The sequence below is a fragment of the Mauremys reevesii genome, linkage group 7 (genome assembly GCF_016161935.1).
Source record: "Mauremys reevesii isolate NIE-2019 linkage group 7, ASM1616193v1, whole genome shotgun sequence".
NCBI classification, from domain to species: domain Eukaryota; kingdom Metazoa; phylum Chordata; order Testudines; family Geoemydidae; genus Mauremys; species Mauremys reevesii.
In genome coordinates, this window is record NC_052629.1 from 100993146 (window position 1) to 101011459 (window position 18314).

The 18314-nt window shown below is 41.0% G+C and overlaps 1 protein-coding gene across 3 annotated transcripts in view; it reads right to left on the reverse strand.

Annotated features, from left to right (window-relative positions):
• Positions 1-18314, reverse strand: part of ERC2 (ELKS/RAB6-interacting/CAST family member 2) — an 801227-nt gene that overhangs the window by 759948 nt on the left and 22965 nt on the right. For all 3 annotated transcript variants that reach the window (XM_039482087.1, XM_039482086.1, XM_039482085.1), the window contains exon 2: positions 14185-14976. In XM_039482087.1, the coding sequence (XP_039338021.1) occupies positions 14185-14841 (657 nt within the window). In that variant the 5' untranslated portion in view covers positions 14842-14976. The remainder of the gene's footprint in view (positions 1-14184; positions 14977-18314) is intronic.

Consider the following 18314-nt stretch of genomic DNA (forward strand, 5'->3'; position numbering starts at 1 on the left):
GACAAATTTTCAATCTTCCACAGAATTTTGTGCTGACAACAGTTAAGTGCATTGTAGGAGTTGTGTGCAGGAACCTAGAGCTCTTGGCAGCTGGTGAAAGGGTAATTTGAGTTTTTTGGCATCCATCCAGCAAGGGATGGGAAGCAGTTTAGGTCTCTGGTGCTTGAAGAGCAGTGGAGATTTTTGGCTTTAGGGAGCCTTGAAAAAATGTGGAGGAAATGCACGAACTCTTAGTTTCCTACTCCAGTAAGTTATGTCCCAAAGCAGTGAAGTGTGTTTGTAAACCTAAGCATGTGAATAGCACAACTGATTTCAACAGAACTATTCACATGCTTAAATTTACATCAGTGATTAGACACTTTGCTGGATCAGAGCCTCACAGCAACCAGCTCACTCACTATTCTTCCTCCTGCTACCCTCACATGCACCCAGTATCTCACCACTGCATCCAGCAGCAATAGATAAAAACATTAGCTAGATGTTTCTCCAGTGAAATAGTTAATAATCTTGACACTAAATTGTCATGATTAGATTTTGACATGAACATCACACTAAGCTGAATGGGGACTTTTCACCCCTCTGGAAGTCATGGTTTCAAGCTGTCATCTACAGATTCAAGGAGACAACTCTGTGTCCATTTACACTTGGCTCATATGAAGAAGCTTTGGGTTTTTCACAACTATAAAAGCCATTGAAAATGCAATTTTTCAATGGAAACATGGATTCTGCAGTAAGAGGTGGAGTCTGTAGCCAATTACACTGTTACAGAATCATGGAAAACATGGGTCTCTGGAAGAAGCAGATGATGACTTAGAATTTACTGTGCCTCTATAGCTGAATCTCACTGTGTTATGCTTCCACCTCCAGTTTACGCTGACCTTTGTTTTTCCTCTATAGAAATGTGAGGTGGAGACCCCACATTCTCACTCCATTATAAAGAGGCCTGGAACAGAGATCACATTACAAGACCTTGCTGCTCTCTGACCCTTTAATTAAAAAATATTTACATTTATTTGTCTCACGATTTTGCTGTTGGCAAAGAAGCATTTGTTCCCTTCATTTCAAGGTTGGAAGAGCCTTGATTTTACATATGTTTTTCAGTGTTGTCTACCATCTCAAAATGCTGGAAGTCAGAGAAATAACTGCATTGTGGGACATGCCTTGGGAAATTTGAAAAGTAAATAAACTTCCAGCCCCATGAGCCAAATATTCTAGTACTAAAAAAATCAAACATTTATTGCCTGTAGCATCAGGAAATAAGTTATTACTACATAACATATATCAAGAACACTTCTGAATGTTACCACAGCTGACCCAACTGACACAGACCTAATAAGTTAAAGTGTCAGGTCAGAGCTCATGACAAACAGCTCTCCTGAGGGCCCTCTGGCACCTGGGCAGTTCACAATCCTATAGCCAGGAATACTGGATGTTTTGTATAGAGAAAGTGACTGACAAAGGGCCTGATTCTGAGAGGCGCTAAGGACCTATAACTACTTGTGTTGCAGGTACTTCACACCTCTCACAATTAGCCACCATCTTAAAGTTCTCTTTTTCTGATACAGCATTACAAATATCTGAATGTGTCTTTGAATACAATCTGAAACATTTCCTGTGAGTTTAGAAATAAAGCAAGAAAGGAGGAAAGTCAGGAGGTGGCAGACAAGTTTATCCATGTATGTATGTATATATATATAAATAAAATGTTCTGCAGGATACCTAAAAGGGTTTTGCATATCAGAGATAGCCTACAGGGAGGAACTCTCTGCTGTAGACTAATTGAGAATGACACTGTCAACTCTCTGACAGAGAAATTAGGGGCAACACTGAGAAAATTAAGATGAAAGGACCTAAGTGAGGGGCAGCGTCTGAACAAGTAAAGACTAAACAGTGTAACAGGAAAGAAATGAATCCCATCTCTCACTGTCCCGATTTGCCACCCCACCCGCGACCTCAGATGATGAAAATATAGTCATTCAAACTAACCCTAGGGCCCCTGGGTTAAAGGTGAGAAGGAAAATATTTTATAGAGACTAATAGATAAAGAGAAAATGGAAGATTTCCTCAAGGATTCATCATGATCACAGAGGATTCCCCAGGGGGAAAGAACAAAAAAGAAAATAAAAATTTACCCGAGACATAAATTATGTTTGATGCAGGGACGGCTCTAGGCATTTTGACACCCCAAGCACGGCAGGCAGGCTGCCTTCGGCAGCTTGCCTGCGGAGGGTCCGCTGGTCCCGCGGCTTCGGCGGACCTCCCTCAGGCTTGCACCGAAGCCGCGGGACCAGTGGACCCTCCGCAGGCATGCCTGCGGGAGGTCCGCCAAAGCCGTGAGACCAGCGGACCCTCCACAGGCAAGCCGCCGAAAGCAGCCTGCCTGCCGCCCTTGCAGCGACCGGCAGAGCGCCCCCAGTGGCTTGCCGCCCCAAGCACGTGCTTGGCGTGCTGGTGCCTGGAGCCGCCCCTGGTTTGATGTACAATCTACAATACTTGTGAAGAACTGTACTAATTTATGAAGAACAATCTTAATCTTCTCACCTGACTTGACTTACACATTCGAAAACTTTTTTTTTTTTTAAACAAAGGATTTCAGTTAGACGGATAACTAGTTATTTGTGCGCTGCATCCAATATTTTTCATTCCAGTAGAACCCACACACAGTTCCCAATTTTCTCTTCACAATGTTCCTCTTACATCACTCTGGCAGTGTAGAACCGCTCCCTGTGGAACACTGCTGCCCTCCAACCTCTTGCTCAGAGGATGGACAAGGGATGGGAGAGGGCATATCCACAGCACATTGTACTGAGTCTGCTCAGGGCCACAGGAGTGGCCCATAAGTAGCTGTTGGAAGCTGCAGAAGAGGCTCCTTCAAATTGTACTGGGAGCCCAGAATCCAGGAAGTACAAAGATGATAAAGCCAGCTGTCCCGTTCGTCCGTCCCCCACACTGCCTGGTGGGACTGCACCTCCTGAGCTGTGCATGATTGCATCTAGGAGGCTCAGCTCAGAATCGGGGCCTCTTTATACAAAAATTATTTCACCGCCCACAGAAACGTATGAGACAGCAACTACCGGACAGCACGTAGCACTAATTCAAAACAAATCAGGACAGGAAATGAATATCGTACCCAAATGAAATGGCAAAGGAAATATAGTTATAGTGAACAAAATGTAATTACCTATTTGGAACTTGTCTAGATACTGATATCTAGCAGAGGAAAGAAAGCCACCTGTTGAATCACCAACACTTCTTGTAGCACTCTCAGATCTACTGTCCAAATATTAACCAAGCATGCCTGTATTTAATCTGAAAGCTGATGAGCTCACAGCCCTTTGTCATATGGCAGCAGGTAAAGTTCTACTGGTCTGTTCAGGTATACAGCATCCATCTTTCCTCAGAAGTTGACTTGTCTTGGTTTTAGTTCCTTCTGATGTATAAAAAAGGCTTGAAACATTCTGTGGAAAAAAACTGACCTGTTTTTTACATCAGAAATTCAGCTCCTGCCTAGACTAGAAGACTATGATTATTGCAGAATACAATGACATCACCAAAAGAGTTGTTCAACTGTGAAAGTAATATTTTTTGTCAGCTTTATTAAAAAACTCTTTTAAAAGTTGTTTTTGCTAACACCTATTTAACTTCAATGTCTAATTAGCACTTTGAAGAAAGGAAGTCTGTTTTCAATTCAACACCAGCTCCTCTTCAACTACGGGTACGTCTACACTACAGCAACACAGCTACTTCACCACAACTGTAGCACAGATGCTTTCCACATCAACAGAAGGTTCCCCCTCCCCCCACTGATAGGCAATCCACCTTTCCAAAGGTGATAGCTAGGTCAATGGAAGAATTCTTCCATCAACCTTGTTGCACGCACAGTGGGGATTAGGTCAACCTACCTATGTCATACAGGGTGTGATTTTAAAAATGAAAAATTAAAACAGCCCTGAGCAACGTAGGTAGGTAGGTAGATCTAATTTATTGGTGTAGACCAGGCTTAAGATGTGAGAACATATTATATATAGCCTCTAAAAACCCGACCACATCCCAGAGCAAAACCAAGATCAACACGGACATTCCTGATACACCTCTACCCCAATATAACAAGACCCGATATAACACGGTAAAGCAGTACTCCGGAGGGGTGGACTGCGCACTCCAGCAGATCAAAGCAAGTTCGATATAACACGGTTTCACCTAACGCGGTAAGATTTTTTGGCTCCCGAGGACAGCGTTATATGAAGGTAGAGGTGTATTTTAAGGTAAACCATTAACAGAAAAACCCACACATCTTTCATACCTCCTTTATAGCTCATAAAAATGCAAGAAAGCACCTTGCCTTTATCAGGTCATTTTTGACACACCTGGTTGTTGCACAGCTGGAAAAGATTAGCTAGTTTCTGATAAATAATAATACAGATGTGAATATTGTGTAATATTTATATCATAATAGCTCCCATACCCTCCCCCCGCCCAGTAAAGATCAATTAAGAACAACACAAAGATATTTGAAGACCTTTTCCATCCAGCACACCCCCATTTGATAGAGTCTCCATGTTTGTGGTCCTATTTATGACAGAATACTGATGGCCAGTCTTTCATTCTGCATGTTTTTAGATTACATCATTTTTGTTCTTAAATTAATATTTAATGCACTCCACATACTTACTCAGGTTACAAGCACTTTAGGTTATAGTTATAATCACAATAAAACTTCTTCTAAGAAAGTTTAATATAAATTACTTAAGAATGCCTAAAATACATATGTATAAAAAGACAACTATGAAATGAGACCAGACTGCCAGTCAAAAGGTTCCAACTATATCTGGCACAACCACATTGTCATTGAATAGTCTGAGAGTCTTATTAATAGGCCTGTATTTTTTCATCATTTTTCCACATCTTAAACAGATAAAGCAGAAGATAAACTGGAAATGTGTCTCATGTACCTAAAATGTCATCAATTTCAATGAAAGTGAAGAATTTACTGAAAATACCATCCAAAATAAAGTTAAAACCAGCAAGTAAACATGCAGCTGTTAACAGAGAAGAGATTTTTAAAAGAAAAGTTGAAGAAAATAGAACAGCAGAATACTGAGAAACAGAAAATAGGGAGTGTGAGCATGCTGAACTACAAGCTCAAAGTGAGACCTTAAAATAGACCTTAATAATGTCTCAAACACTGAGTTATGAAGCGGAGGTGAAAACAATTTAAATGGCTTACTTTATCTTGGTGAAATAAATCACCAAGATACATCAGGTAACATGTTTTCTTGGGATTTTGTAACTCATTTGTAAAAGTGATGATACACCTCATGAAGACCAGTAAAACAAGCACAGAGTACTTGCACTTCTCAGGTTATTCAGATCATCATTGTGCATGTAGCCTTGTACTTTATGATGAGTATGTACAACAACTTCACAAATTTTGATATTGTTTATGTATATGTGTGAATATATTGATATACAATACTATATCAATACAATAGCTATATTGATATACAATACTGTATAGCAGATAAAAAGCAAATTAGGGCCCAGCCCTACAATGAGATCCAATTAGGCCCACGCAGAGCCACTTCACCTGCATGAAGCTCATTGCAGCACTGGGGGCCTTAGTTTGAAAGTAGACATTATACTGGTAACAGGTAACTCAGGGATTAGATCATACAGCCAAACAAAATGATAAACATAAAGAAGTATAGCTTGGGTGATGTGTAATGTCATCAAAGCTGCAAGATGAGTAAAGCCTGTAATTCGTGTTAATATATTTGCTTGATCATGCAAGATTTTACTGTAAATAAATGTGAATTAATTAATATTAGGAAGCAAAATTACCTTCCTGCACGTTTGTTAAATTTATTTTTATTGACTGTTCTGGACACTTGTCTTGAAATCATATATTAACATTTGAGGAGCCAGTTGCAATTCAAGTTATTTTACTACTTTGCATATGCTGATCCTATTGGTTAAATCTTCTTACTTTTAATCAACTTTATCCTTGTAATTGCAGTATCCACAATTCATTAGTATTTCTGTAGATGTGCACAACCTATTTTAAGAAACATTTTTACATGCAAACCTATCAAACTTTCAGAAGATTTGCTATTATCCTTCTTATCATTTATCTTTTTCTCATTAATCAGAAGCAAATTCTTATCATAACAGAGAAGAAAATTCAACATAAAAGATCAGATAATTTATAATACGTTTTCAAAGAGCAAATAATAACCACCTTCGCAGGAAGTTCACTTTATGAAAAATCAATGGACCAAATTAACCCTTGGTGTAAATCCAGTGAAATCAACAACAGAAATTAATTTGGCCCATTATGTCCAATAGTGTATTATTTGTTTTGATAATCAACTATTAAATAATGACATTTACACGCAGTTTTTTTTCTTCAATTATGTTATAATTGTTGTTTACGGACAGAGTGTGATATATATATAAACTATTGCAACACACAAAAGTAGAATTATATATGGTTCTTCATGTTGGAATCATCAGTTCAAATGGATGGTGATAGTTTTCTCTCCTTTTTTTGACAGGCAGCAGTGCAGGGAGCAAATAGCATTGAAGGATTTTTGGTGCACTCTCTGCTCTCAGCCTCCTGATCCCCACACAAAGCTTCTATAATATCCCTTCTGAATAATAAACTAAAATTAAGAAGATTGGTATTCTTACTAATCAGGAAAAATGTATACACAGAGTATCTGGTTGGGACATTACGGACTGGTGATTCTAAGATGCAGAAACATCATGTACAGATTAAAAATCTTAGACAACTTGCTGCCCCTTTATCACCAATGCATGTTCTGGGCAATCCCAATCAGGACCGGCTCCAGGTTTTTTGCCGCCCCAAGCAAAAAAAAATTTTGGCTGCCCTCGGCTCTCACCCCCCAACACACACACACCCCCTACCACCCCAGCCCTGGGCCCCCCTCCACCAGTCCTGACTCCACCCGCTCCCCACTCGCCTCCAACCGGCACTGGTAGGGTCGGGGTAAGAAGCGGGGGCGGGGCTCCCAGGCCACGCCTCAGCACAGGGTCCCTCCAGCCAGGGCTCCAGCCTCCAGGACTGGCCGGGATCCAGGAGGCCAGAGCCAGGGGACTGCCCTGGCAGGGGGCTGAGGAGCCGGGGCAGGGTAACCACAGAGGGAGCGGAGCCCCGGAGAGCGGGACGTGGGCCCCGCACGGCAGCACCCCACCCTCTATGGCCCCACTGCTGCTGTTTTTGGCCACCCTGACGCAGTGCCTGGGCGGCTCAGGCCACTTCACCCAGCCCCATCTGCGGCACCTGCAGGGGGTTCCTTGTGCCCTGCAAGGCGGCCCCCAGCCCGAGTGTCCCCCACTCAGAGCCTGCCCAGCCCAGCCACAAGGTGCGGGCGCTGCTCCCCCACGACGCAAACCGCAGTGGCCCCAGGGCACCCCCCACGCATGACGCGCTGCTGCTACCAGGGCCAACTCTAAGCTTTTGCCACCGGAAGCAAAAAAAAAAAAAAAAAGGCCAGAATGCTGCCCCTGAAAATGTGCCGCCCCAAGCATGTGCTTGTTTTGCTGGTGCCTAGAGCCGGCCCTGATCCCAATGACCCTGATTAAAAACAAAACAAAAAAAACTTTACAGAAGCACAGAAGAGATAGGGAGACAAAACAATACCTCTGCCCTGTGGACATGAAACCCAAAGGGCATAGCTGCAGAGGGAAAAGTATTTTTAAAAGGGATGCAAGACTGATCAGGTTGCTGTCCTTACAGACCTCCACTACATAGGATCCTCGTCTCTCCCCCCTCCCCACCCTTCTCTCTCTCTCTCTAACAAAAGAGGGCCCTAATTTACAAATGAGGGAATCACCCTTTCAGCTTTGTAAGCCTCAGAGATAATAGCAATGAATTGGTTCAGCTACAGAAAATCCCGGCACCCGCTTTTGGGGCCCAGAAAAAAGGGGAATAGTCTCTCAATGCATGTAAGTTCTTTGACTATGGTAATTGAAATTTTAAGGTCCTACTTTAAATATCCAAGCAACATCAAAGATATCCTTTCTTGCAGAGATCCAGACCCAAAAAAAACAGAAAGGAAGATCTCCTGATAAAAATGGAAGGAACTCAAAACTAATTATTAATTTACTTACACTACCACTTGAAGAATCATAGAATCATAGAATTCAAGATCAGAAGAGACCATTATGATCATCTAGTCTGACCTCCTGCAAGATGCAGGCCACATAAGCCGATCCACCCACTCCTGAAATAATTCTCTCCCTTGACTCTACTGTTGAATGCTCCAAATCATGATTTAAAGACTTCTAGTAGCAGATAATCCACCAGCAAGCGACCCCTGCCCCATGCTTCGGAGGAAGGCGAAAAACCTCCAGGGCCACTACCAATCTACCCTGGAGGAAAATTCCTTCCCGACCCCAAATATGGCGATCAGCTGAACCCCAAGCATGCGGGCAAGACTCTCCAGCCAGACCCTCTGGAAAAAGGCTAACAATATCCTATCATTGACCCTTTGTATTAATTACCATTGTGGCATGTTATTGACCTATTGACTAAACCCGTTATCCTATCATACCATCCCCTCCATAAACTTATCTAGCTTAATCTTAAAGTCATGGAGGTCCTTCGCCCCCACTGTTTCCCTCGGTAGGCTGTTCCAGAATTGCACTCCTCTGATGGTTAGAAACCTTCGTCTAATTTCAAGCCTAAATTTCCTGACTGACAATTTATATCCGTTTGTCCTCGTGTCCACATTAGCACTGAGCTGAAATAATTCCTCTCCTTCCCTGGTATTTATCCCTCTGATATATTTAAAGAGTGCAATCATATCTCCTCTTATCCTTCTTTTGGTTAAGGAAAACAAACCGAGCTCCTCAAGTCTCCTTTCATACGACAGGCTTTCCATTCCTCGGATCATTCTAGTGGCCCTTCTTTGTACCTGTTCCAGTTTGAATTCATCCTTCTTAAACATGGGAGACCAAAACTGCACACAATACTCCAAATGAGGTCTCACCAATGCCTTATATAACGGGACTAGCACCTCCTTATCTCTACTAGAAATACCTCGCCTAATGCATCCCAAGACCGCATTAGCTTTTTTAGCGGCCACATCACATTGCCTACTCATAGTCATCCTATGATCAACCAGGACTCCTAGGTCCTTCTCCTCCTCCGTTACTTCCAACTGGTGCGTCCCCAGCTTATAACTAAAATTCTTGTTAGTCATCCCTAAATGCATAACCTTACACTTTTCACTATTGTATTTCATCCTGTTACTAATACTCCAGTTTACAAGGTCATCCAAATCTCCCTGGAGGATATCCCGATCCTTTTCCGAAATGGCAATACCTCCCAACTTTGTGTCATCCGCAAACTTTATCAGCCCACTCCTACTTTTGATTCCGAGGTCAGCGATAAATAGATTGAATAAAATCGGACCCAAAACCGAACCTTGAGGAACTCCACTGGTAACCCCCCTCCAACCCAAACAGATCACCCTTCAATACGACCCTCTGCAGTCTCCCCTTTAACCAGCTCCTTATCCACCTCTGGATTTTCATTTCGATCCCCATCTTTTCCAATTTAACCAGTAATTCCTCATGCGGTACCGTATCAAACGCCTTACTGAAATCAAGATATAGTAGATCCACCACATTTCCCTTGTCTAAAAAATCTGTTACTTTCTCAAAGAAGGAGATCAGGTTGGTTTGGCACGATCTACCTTTCGTAAAACCATGCTGTAATTTGTCACAGTTGCCATCGGCCTCAAGGTCCGTAACCACTCTCTCCTTTAAAATTTTTTCCATGACTTTGCATACTACAGATGTTAAACTAACAGGCCTGTAGTTACCCGGGTCACTTTTTTTCCCCTTCTTGAATATAGGAACTATATTAGCTAATCTCCAGTCAAATGGTAAGAAATAGCCTCTAGAGAATACCTTAATGTAATAATAGCGGCAGAGTTTGCAGCCACTTAAGAACCAGACTTAGACTATACAGGGAATAGTATCTCTGGACCGAAGGCACTAAAATGACACTGCCCTAAGAAAACCCACCACAATATAGTGTGATTGTATAAGTTCTAACAGTAAAAATGATGACTGAGCTCAAAGGTGTGAAATTGTATAGAACAAGAGACCAGACCCTCAAACAACCAATAAACCTGTAAACAAATTCCAAACTATGAGGTAAACAGCAATTTCTTTATTGTGGTCTGCCACAGGAATCCACTCACTCACCATGGGTGGTGCCTCCTCATAACTGTTCTGGGGATTAGCTCTCTTCCAGGTCCCACACCTCCCGCTGCAGTCTCTCCCACTGGCCTCTCTCTCATTCTGCAGCCCCTCTCTCACTCTAGGAGCTGCAGCTTCCTCTTTGTAACTCAGTCCTCTGGCCAAGTCACTAAGTGGTTTCCCCTTCTGGGGCAGAGTCTCACTGGACCCGCTGTCCAGGCGATGCCATTTAGTCCGTGACTGGTAGGGGAACTCAGGCTCACCCATTACTCCAAGTTCCAGTCTGGGGACCCCACAACAGACAGCCAAAGTCTGTTGAGTCCCCAACCCTGCTGGCTTTTCCCCAGGGCTGCTTCCTACTTCACTTCCCACTGGCTTTCTTCTGTACCCTTCTCTCTTCTGGGTATGTCCTTCCCTCAGAGCCAGGCACCCCGGGGTCCTGCTCTTTCCCTTAGTGCCATCCTTCCTTCTCTAATGCACAGTGGCTGCAGACTTCCTCACTGAAACCCTCTCTAGTGCCAGCTTCCAGGCTTTATGCTAGTCCAGCCTCAGCTCAGCTCCATCTTCCAGTCAGGTCTTGCTTCTCCAGCCTAAATCCCTCATGTGTGGCCTATCTCACTAATTGGCTGCTTTCTCAGCTTTCTTAACCCTTTTGGGGATGGTGAACACCCCTCACATGGTCCTATGAAACTGAAGGGAGAAGATTATAAATAGCACATGGAACACCTAGATTGTAAAAGAGTATCAGACACTATATTGGATAGCCCCAATCTCTCCAAATTTAAACTTTCACAAGCAAAATCATTATGGGAAGACCTGCCATGTCAGAATGCAGAAAGGAACCCTTTGGCATGCAAAACAGAAGGAGATGGTCAGCAGCTGATAGCTGCAGCAGATCTGTAAACCGAGCCCATCCAAAGAGTTTTGTGCTGGATCTTGTTGTGACCAGTTCATTGCTAGACAACCCCACTTCTGAATTCTAAGGTTGAATGCAGAAGGTAGGGGTGCAGGGTCCATTGCTTTTAATGAGGGCAAGAACTAAGGGTTATGCGTAAATAAGCACTGCTTTGATTTAAAGAGCACTGAAAAAACTGAAGTGCCAGTTTACTAACCTGAGCTACACACTGTTTATGTAGAGTTCTCTTTTGGACTATGTTAAGTTTGCTTGAGTCCTGTGACTCCAGATGAGCTTCCCATCCTTTGAGATGGAGACTGACATTCAGGGTTAGGATTAAACCAATCCAGCTCATTGAAAAGTACTACCTCCATTAAGTTTGTTTCCTGGAGAAGATTGGTAATGGAAAAAAGATACTTTTGCTTTTAGATAAAGAAAAGATTAGGAGTGACTGAAAATCATTACCATATTAAGGCTGTTGGTTGTCTCAGTCCATATCACAATAAACATCACCAAAACTGGCATGCTCAAGGACATTCTTAAACTAGACCAAGGACTGAATAGGTACAGAGAGTGAAGCACTGATGACAGTAGTGATACTTAGCATTTATACACAGGGGCGGCTCTAGGCATTTTGCCGCCCCAAGCACGGCAGGCAGGCTGCCTTCGGCGGCTTGCCTGAGGAGGGTCCGCTGGTCCCACGGCTTCGGCAGACGTGGGAGGTCCGCCGAAGCCGCGGGACCAGCAGACCCTCCGCATGCAAGCCACCGAAGCCAGCCTGCCTGCCCCCCTCGCGGTGCCAGCAGAGCGCCCCCCCGCCCCGCAGCTTGGCGTGCTGGGGCATGGAGCCGCCCCTATTTATACAGCACTTGGAATCTGCAAATTCTGTACAAACATATGTCAGCTAATCCACTCTCACATAATAGAAGTGGTCCCCCTCCAGAGTAAAACTGAGGTACCTAGGTAGAACCTACAGTATATATACAAGAGACATTTATAAATTCATTTCAGTTTTAGCGATATTATGGGTTCTAGAATTTGAAGAATACAGAATATAACAGCAACTAGAATGAAATTTTCAAGTGCATTCACTATAAACAGAGGTCTTCAGCCTCCATGGCTGTCAGTTTGGTACTGAACAGCACAAGAACTACATTCATGCACTACTGGCTTGTTGTCTAGACCAGAAAATTGAGATATAATTTTATTGTGAGTCAAAAGAAACATTTGATTCAACCCAAAATAAAAAACATTTGGACTTGAATTTTATTAAAAAAAATATTAAGAAAAGTTAAAGTAAAATTTTGAAACAGAGTCATTTAGAAAATGTCAAAACAAGGAGTTTTTCTGTTTTGGGAATTTTGTTTGTTTTTTTTCCTCCCAGAGTGAAACAATTCAGCAAATTCAACACAAATGTGTGACATGTTTCAGTTGACCCAAATCTGCATTTTGTAGTAGTCTGGCTTATAGGAGACAATGGGGGCATCAAGCGCTCAAACCACAACTCCCATGAGGCAATGTGCCAAAATGGGAGTGTGCAGTTTAATGTTGAACTGACTAGAAATGAAGCATTTAGGGTCATTTCAACAAACCAGACCAAAACGTTTTGACTCTGGGAATGATGAAATGTTTAATTTTGAACAAAAATGTTGAAACAATTGATCAAAACAGAAATGTGACACTTCTGAATTGAAAATCTTTTTGAATTTCTGTTCCATGAAAAATATCGAAACTTTTCATTCTGATTTAGAATAAAAACAAAAATGTTGAAATGTCAGAATTTTCCACAGTATGAAAATTCTGAATTTTGCTCAATACTTGATTTTTCTGAACTGAAGGAAATCTTGAGATATATCTTGAAAGATCCTTTTTTAGTTCAAGACTCCAGAAAGTCTTGAGACATATCTTGAAAGATGAAGTCTGAAAAGCTGACGTGCTTTCACCCAGTCACACATGGTACACTACTTAAATATTTGTGGAGATAGAAATAATATATACTGAAACATCTAAATGCACTGGGAAATTCAGAGAGGCACACTACTAGTAGTGCTTTTGCAGAGGGAATGCAATACTGGTGATTAGAAACCTGTGAAAAAGAAGGCATCAAAAACCCTGATTGTTGCTGCTTGCCTGTCAATGGAGGAGCACAGATTGGAGATCTCTAAGCAGGAAGAACATATTATGTATTATATTTTTTCATAAGATAATCAATACATGTTTTTAAAAAGGGGCAGCTTTAAATATACAAGACCATCAGTGAAAGTGTGTGTAGGAAACTTGAGCAAAATAGGAACTTACAATCTCACCTTTGCCATTGATCTATATAGCTTCTTGGAAACAGTACAGAATAGCTACTTTTCTGATGATGGTATTGTATATTTAATCATAAATAATCTGAATCATTAATGACTATATCTTCAATCATTTTATAACAGAGACTGGAAACATTAGTAATTACACTTCCGATATAACTAAACATTTTCAAATTGTTCATTTCCTAAGGTTAGGTCTGTTTAAGGAAAGTAGCTGACAGAGCACAATTCCAATTTACTTCATCTTTGGTACAATACAGAATATTATAAAATTTAATCGATGGGATTTAATATCATGTCTCCCTTTAGCTTTCATGGAAACTAGGCTGCTAAATCCCTATTCACCTCATACAAAAAGTGTCCCCACATACTTATGCTTACTTTTCCAGCTCTGTGTAGAAGTGGTGCAATTCCCTCTTCAGTAAAGGCTGCAGACTATATTCAGACTGCTGTTGAAAAAAATACTACAGAATGTCTCACAAATAAGAAAACAGGTAGTGGCAAACAATCAATCATTCTCCTCACCACTAATGTAAAGGAATGCTGCATCAAGGAAATTATAAGCTACATCCAGCTTCTTATTAGTATGCTTTCCTACTGCTTAGCAGACAGAGGCAGATACAGCAAGACACAGAATTCCTGTTGATGATGCCAAACTAGCTCCAATACAAGTCACAGTATCATAAGCAAAATATTAAGTGCTTAGTTGTAAATTGGTAGAAATAAACTTTCAGGATTACTTACCTGGTTTTCTTCATGAGAAACTCTCATCTGCTCTTTAAGAACTGACATTCTGGCAGCTTCTTCTTTCCTCAAGACTCTTTCCTTTTTTAGCTCAGGACTCCAGAAAGTCTTGATGCTATTCATGGAAGATCCCAGCTTACTGTCCTTGATATCCAGTTCTTTTCTCAGAAGATCATTCTCTCTTTGTAGTTCCTTGAGCTGAGCCTGTAGATCTAGCATGGTACTATCCCTTACCTGTCTCAGCATAGAGGGAACTTGATGATGATGATGATGTGAAGATGTGGTCAGACCTCCATGCTGATCAGTATAAGAAAGGACATCTGTGTGAGAAAGTCCAGCTGAAGCAATATTTGGACTACTCCCCATAGCTGTGACTCGACCACCATACACAGCTCGATTTGTAGCCCTTCCAAGAGTCATTGTGCCCTTTGGGAAAGTAGTAGATGCTACACCTTCATGGTCACTAAGATACATCGGTCCAGATGTTGCATAGGCTGCATTAAGGGACTGGATGTTCTCCATTGATAGTGTCTTACCTGTTCCTCCACCTCCCCCGCTGCTTGTTCTCCTGTGGCCCAGACGAGGAGATCTTGGCAAACGAGGAGACCTGGAAGGACTGCCTTCCAAATTACTGATTGTTCTTGCACTTCCATACATTTTTCTACTACTGTGAGGTACTATTTAATAAGAAATTAGTAACACTGATGTTGGATATTAAACCTATAATTCCAGATAATAATGCTGGCAAACAGTTTCACTGTATTCTTCAAGTAAGCAAAAACTGATGAAGATCTGGAAAAAAAAATAATTGAAGTTGAATAAAGTAACAAATACAGTATATAGTAATGTTACAATGATGAAAGTGGATCAGAAAACACAGCATACATCAACTGGTCTTGGAATAATTATTTTAAAAGTAAGACTAATACTGTATTTTACATTTAGGATTATGACCTGTGAATTTCCATATTTAATGGAATTTCAAATGGAGAAACAATTGTTTATTTTTTTCTTTCCAGAAACTATTTTTGGCATTTTGACTTAGTAACACTGTGGACCAAATACATCCTTAATGTAACTTCAGTCATTTAAGTCAATTAATTTAAATCAATTATCACAATGAAATTACACCAGGGACGAAACTGTCTGGTGTCTACCCAAAAACAAATTGAAACCAGAGGTCAAGAATATATTTTCAAAACACAACATATCTGTTTTCCTTTAATAACATTAGCTGAATAAATACCACAATGGTGGGGACGTGATGGAGGCCAAGAAAGGGGAGGTTAAATTTCATAGAATATCTGGGTTGGAAGGGACCTCAGGAGGTCATCTAATCCAACCCCCTGCTCAAAGCAGGACCAATCCTCAACTAATTTTTTTGCCCCAGATTCCTAAATGCCACCCTCAAGGATTGAACTCACAACCATGGGTTTAGCAGGCTAATGCTCAAACCAAAACACAGTACTTCTGATAGCCACTTTAGCAGTAGAAACTGATATTGTTAAGCTAAATTTTAAGGTTTACAGTAAGACAGTTAATTTCAGAGAATAACTGTCTTCAGAACAATTAGAAATTATTAGGAAGATGACTGGTACTATAAATCACAGGCTTGTTGGTATTAGTAGTTTGCCTACTTCAAGGAAAAATGTATATTATAAACAGTTAATTCTTTCCTCAAGTAAAGGAGGGACTGTCAAATCTCCTTTTCTGCATTTGGGGTCATAATGGTATTTCTGTAGCAAGCTTACTTTTGTAATTGATTTAAATAATCAGAACAGTTAAAGTTACTGAGAATTTCATAACCAGTAAAAATAAAAATAATAAAGAATCTGATAATACCAGGAACATTTGATCCACATTTATCACCCATAACTATGAGCCTTCACTGATTTTTTTAAACAACAAACAAGCATTCCAAGCAATCTGTGAAATTAAGTAACTTGGCTGCGATAACTAAACCAGATCTAAAATAATTTCTTAAAGAGATGATTAGTTCATAGCAGCAGCAGCAAGTCTAAGTCACTTAAATCCAGCAATTTTTAAGCATTTCCCCAGGATATTACCACTACATACAGGTACCCTATTCCAATTCTATAATGTCCATTCTACATTTGTGTTGATGGGTTTTTTGGTTTTGGTTTTTTTTTTGGTGGGGGGGAAAGAGAGGGAGGAAATGTAAATATTCTTAAACCACGAACAACAGCAAGTATATTAAGTCATTGCCACTGTGTTTGAACCATTTTAGAAAAAGCAATTATGGACATTAGTGCAAACAAAGACAAAAACAAGTCCCTACTATAATAGAGAAATGTACCGTTGCAAACCATTCTAATCTCCAAGATTTGTAAACCATCCATGACCTCATACAAGTGTATTCTAACTGGTTTACATGGATTCTAAAAACTGTTGGAAGTAGACTAGGTTTTCAATAGGTCTAAGAATCAGTATAGTGTAAACCACTTCAGTCTGAGCTGTTTCATTGCAAGCATGGATTTGGACGTGTTAAAATGTATCTTCTTGGTCCCCTCAGTACTATTCTGCAGCGCATCAGTGCCCTTTCAAAATATTCCAGAATCCACTTTTTATGTGAGTTGGCCCAGGAATTATAGGAGTAGTACCTGGAGGGTATTGCAATGGAAATGGTTTAAAACAGTGATTGTGGATATGGGGCAAAAATGCAAGGTTCTGATGTCCTTCAATGTGGCTAAAATGGACACACCAAACTCTTTGTGCTGAAACTGTTTCTATCCAGGCGGTCCAATTTCAAATAGTTCCCTTCTCTAGTGCAAATACAGCCCTAGGCAAACTGGATCAACCAGTGCTAACAAAACATTGTTGTGTATTAACCAGCTCAACGACAGTCAGTTTGCTGTTGGTTTGTATTTGCCCCAGCAGGTGAGAGGCAGTTCTGTTGTCCCAAAATACAGTTGTTTCTTCCATGTAGACATAAGCCTCAATTTTGCAGGATGCCGCACAGGCACATCCATTCTGAGAAGTACTGGAATTTTGACTATTTAAGCAGAAATAGTGGATGTGAAATTAGATTCTAGCAACGCTCTCCTGCTGAAGTATACAAGTAAATTCCAATGAAGTCAATGGGAACTACTCAGCCTGTAGAGTAATGCTGAAACATTTAAATCATATAGGCCAAAGCCTTGCCCAAGAAATTGAGCCCTGAAGCCGTCTGGAGTCTTACTGGACTCTACTGCAATGGAGGCAAACTCAAATCCTAGAAGAGCCAGTTGCAGTTTCCCTATCTAAGTTCTTACGACAGTGCCTATTATCCTAGTATTTGGGTGCCCAAACATACCCCTAGTAAAGAGACAAAATCTATGTCTCGCCAGCTCCAGCTGCCACATGGTATATAGCAATTGATTCACTAGGGTACACAATATTTCTGACATCTCAGCTCCAAAACAGTCAGGGAGTGAAGTTAAGGTCACTGAAGCAGAGAACACACAACACCTCATGACTGTTAGGATCAAATGGTCCCGACCCCTTCTCATAATTCCCCAATCACCCTCTCACCAATAGGTATAGAGTGAGGATCCATATATAGCACCTCAAAGATCACACAGCTAATTTGTATGTGCTTCCTACCACCAAGAGCAACTCCTTTCCACACTGATAAACAGTTGGCACGGTGATAAGCAAGGAGATGCAGTGGTAATGGACTACCAAAATCCTTTGTATTGTTTAAACTGAGCTCACTTAAATGCTTCAGATGTGGGAGGCTGAGGCATTGGTGAGGTTATGTCTCAGAGAAACATAGGACTCACCTACAGTATATCAGGACCATGTCTGGTATTCTAATGCCACCATTTCTACCACAATTTGGTATGGGTATTATTTACATTGGCTCCTTTAATTTATTTATTAAGTTACTTAGCCCTCCTTTTTTAGCTGTAGTCTGTTCAATACTTCCCTCTCCAGCATGTGTGAAATCTGTAAGATTAATGACTGTAAGAGAGCAATAATTTGGGTCTTGTTCAACACTGATTTTTTTCATAAATCCCTATTGCTGAGCTTGTAGAAAGAGGCCTAGCTTTTCCCCAGACTTCTCCTTTACTGTGTGCTTTTGTTATATGTTCACATTTCTGTTTTAATAATGTAACCTAGATGTGAAA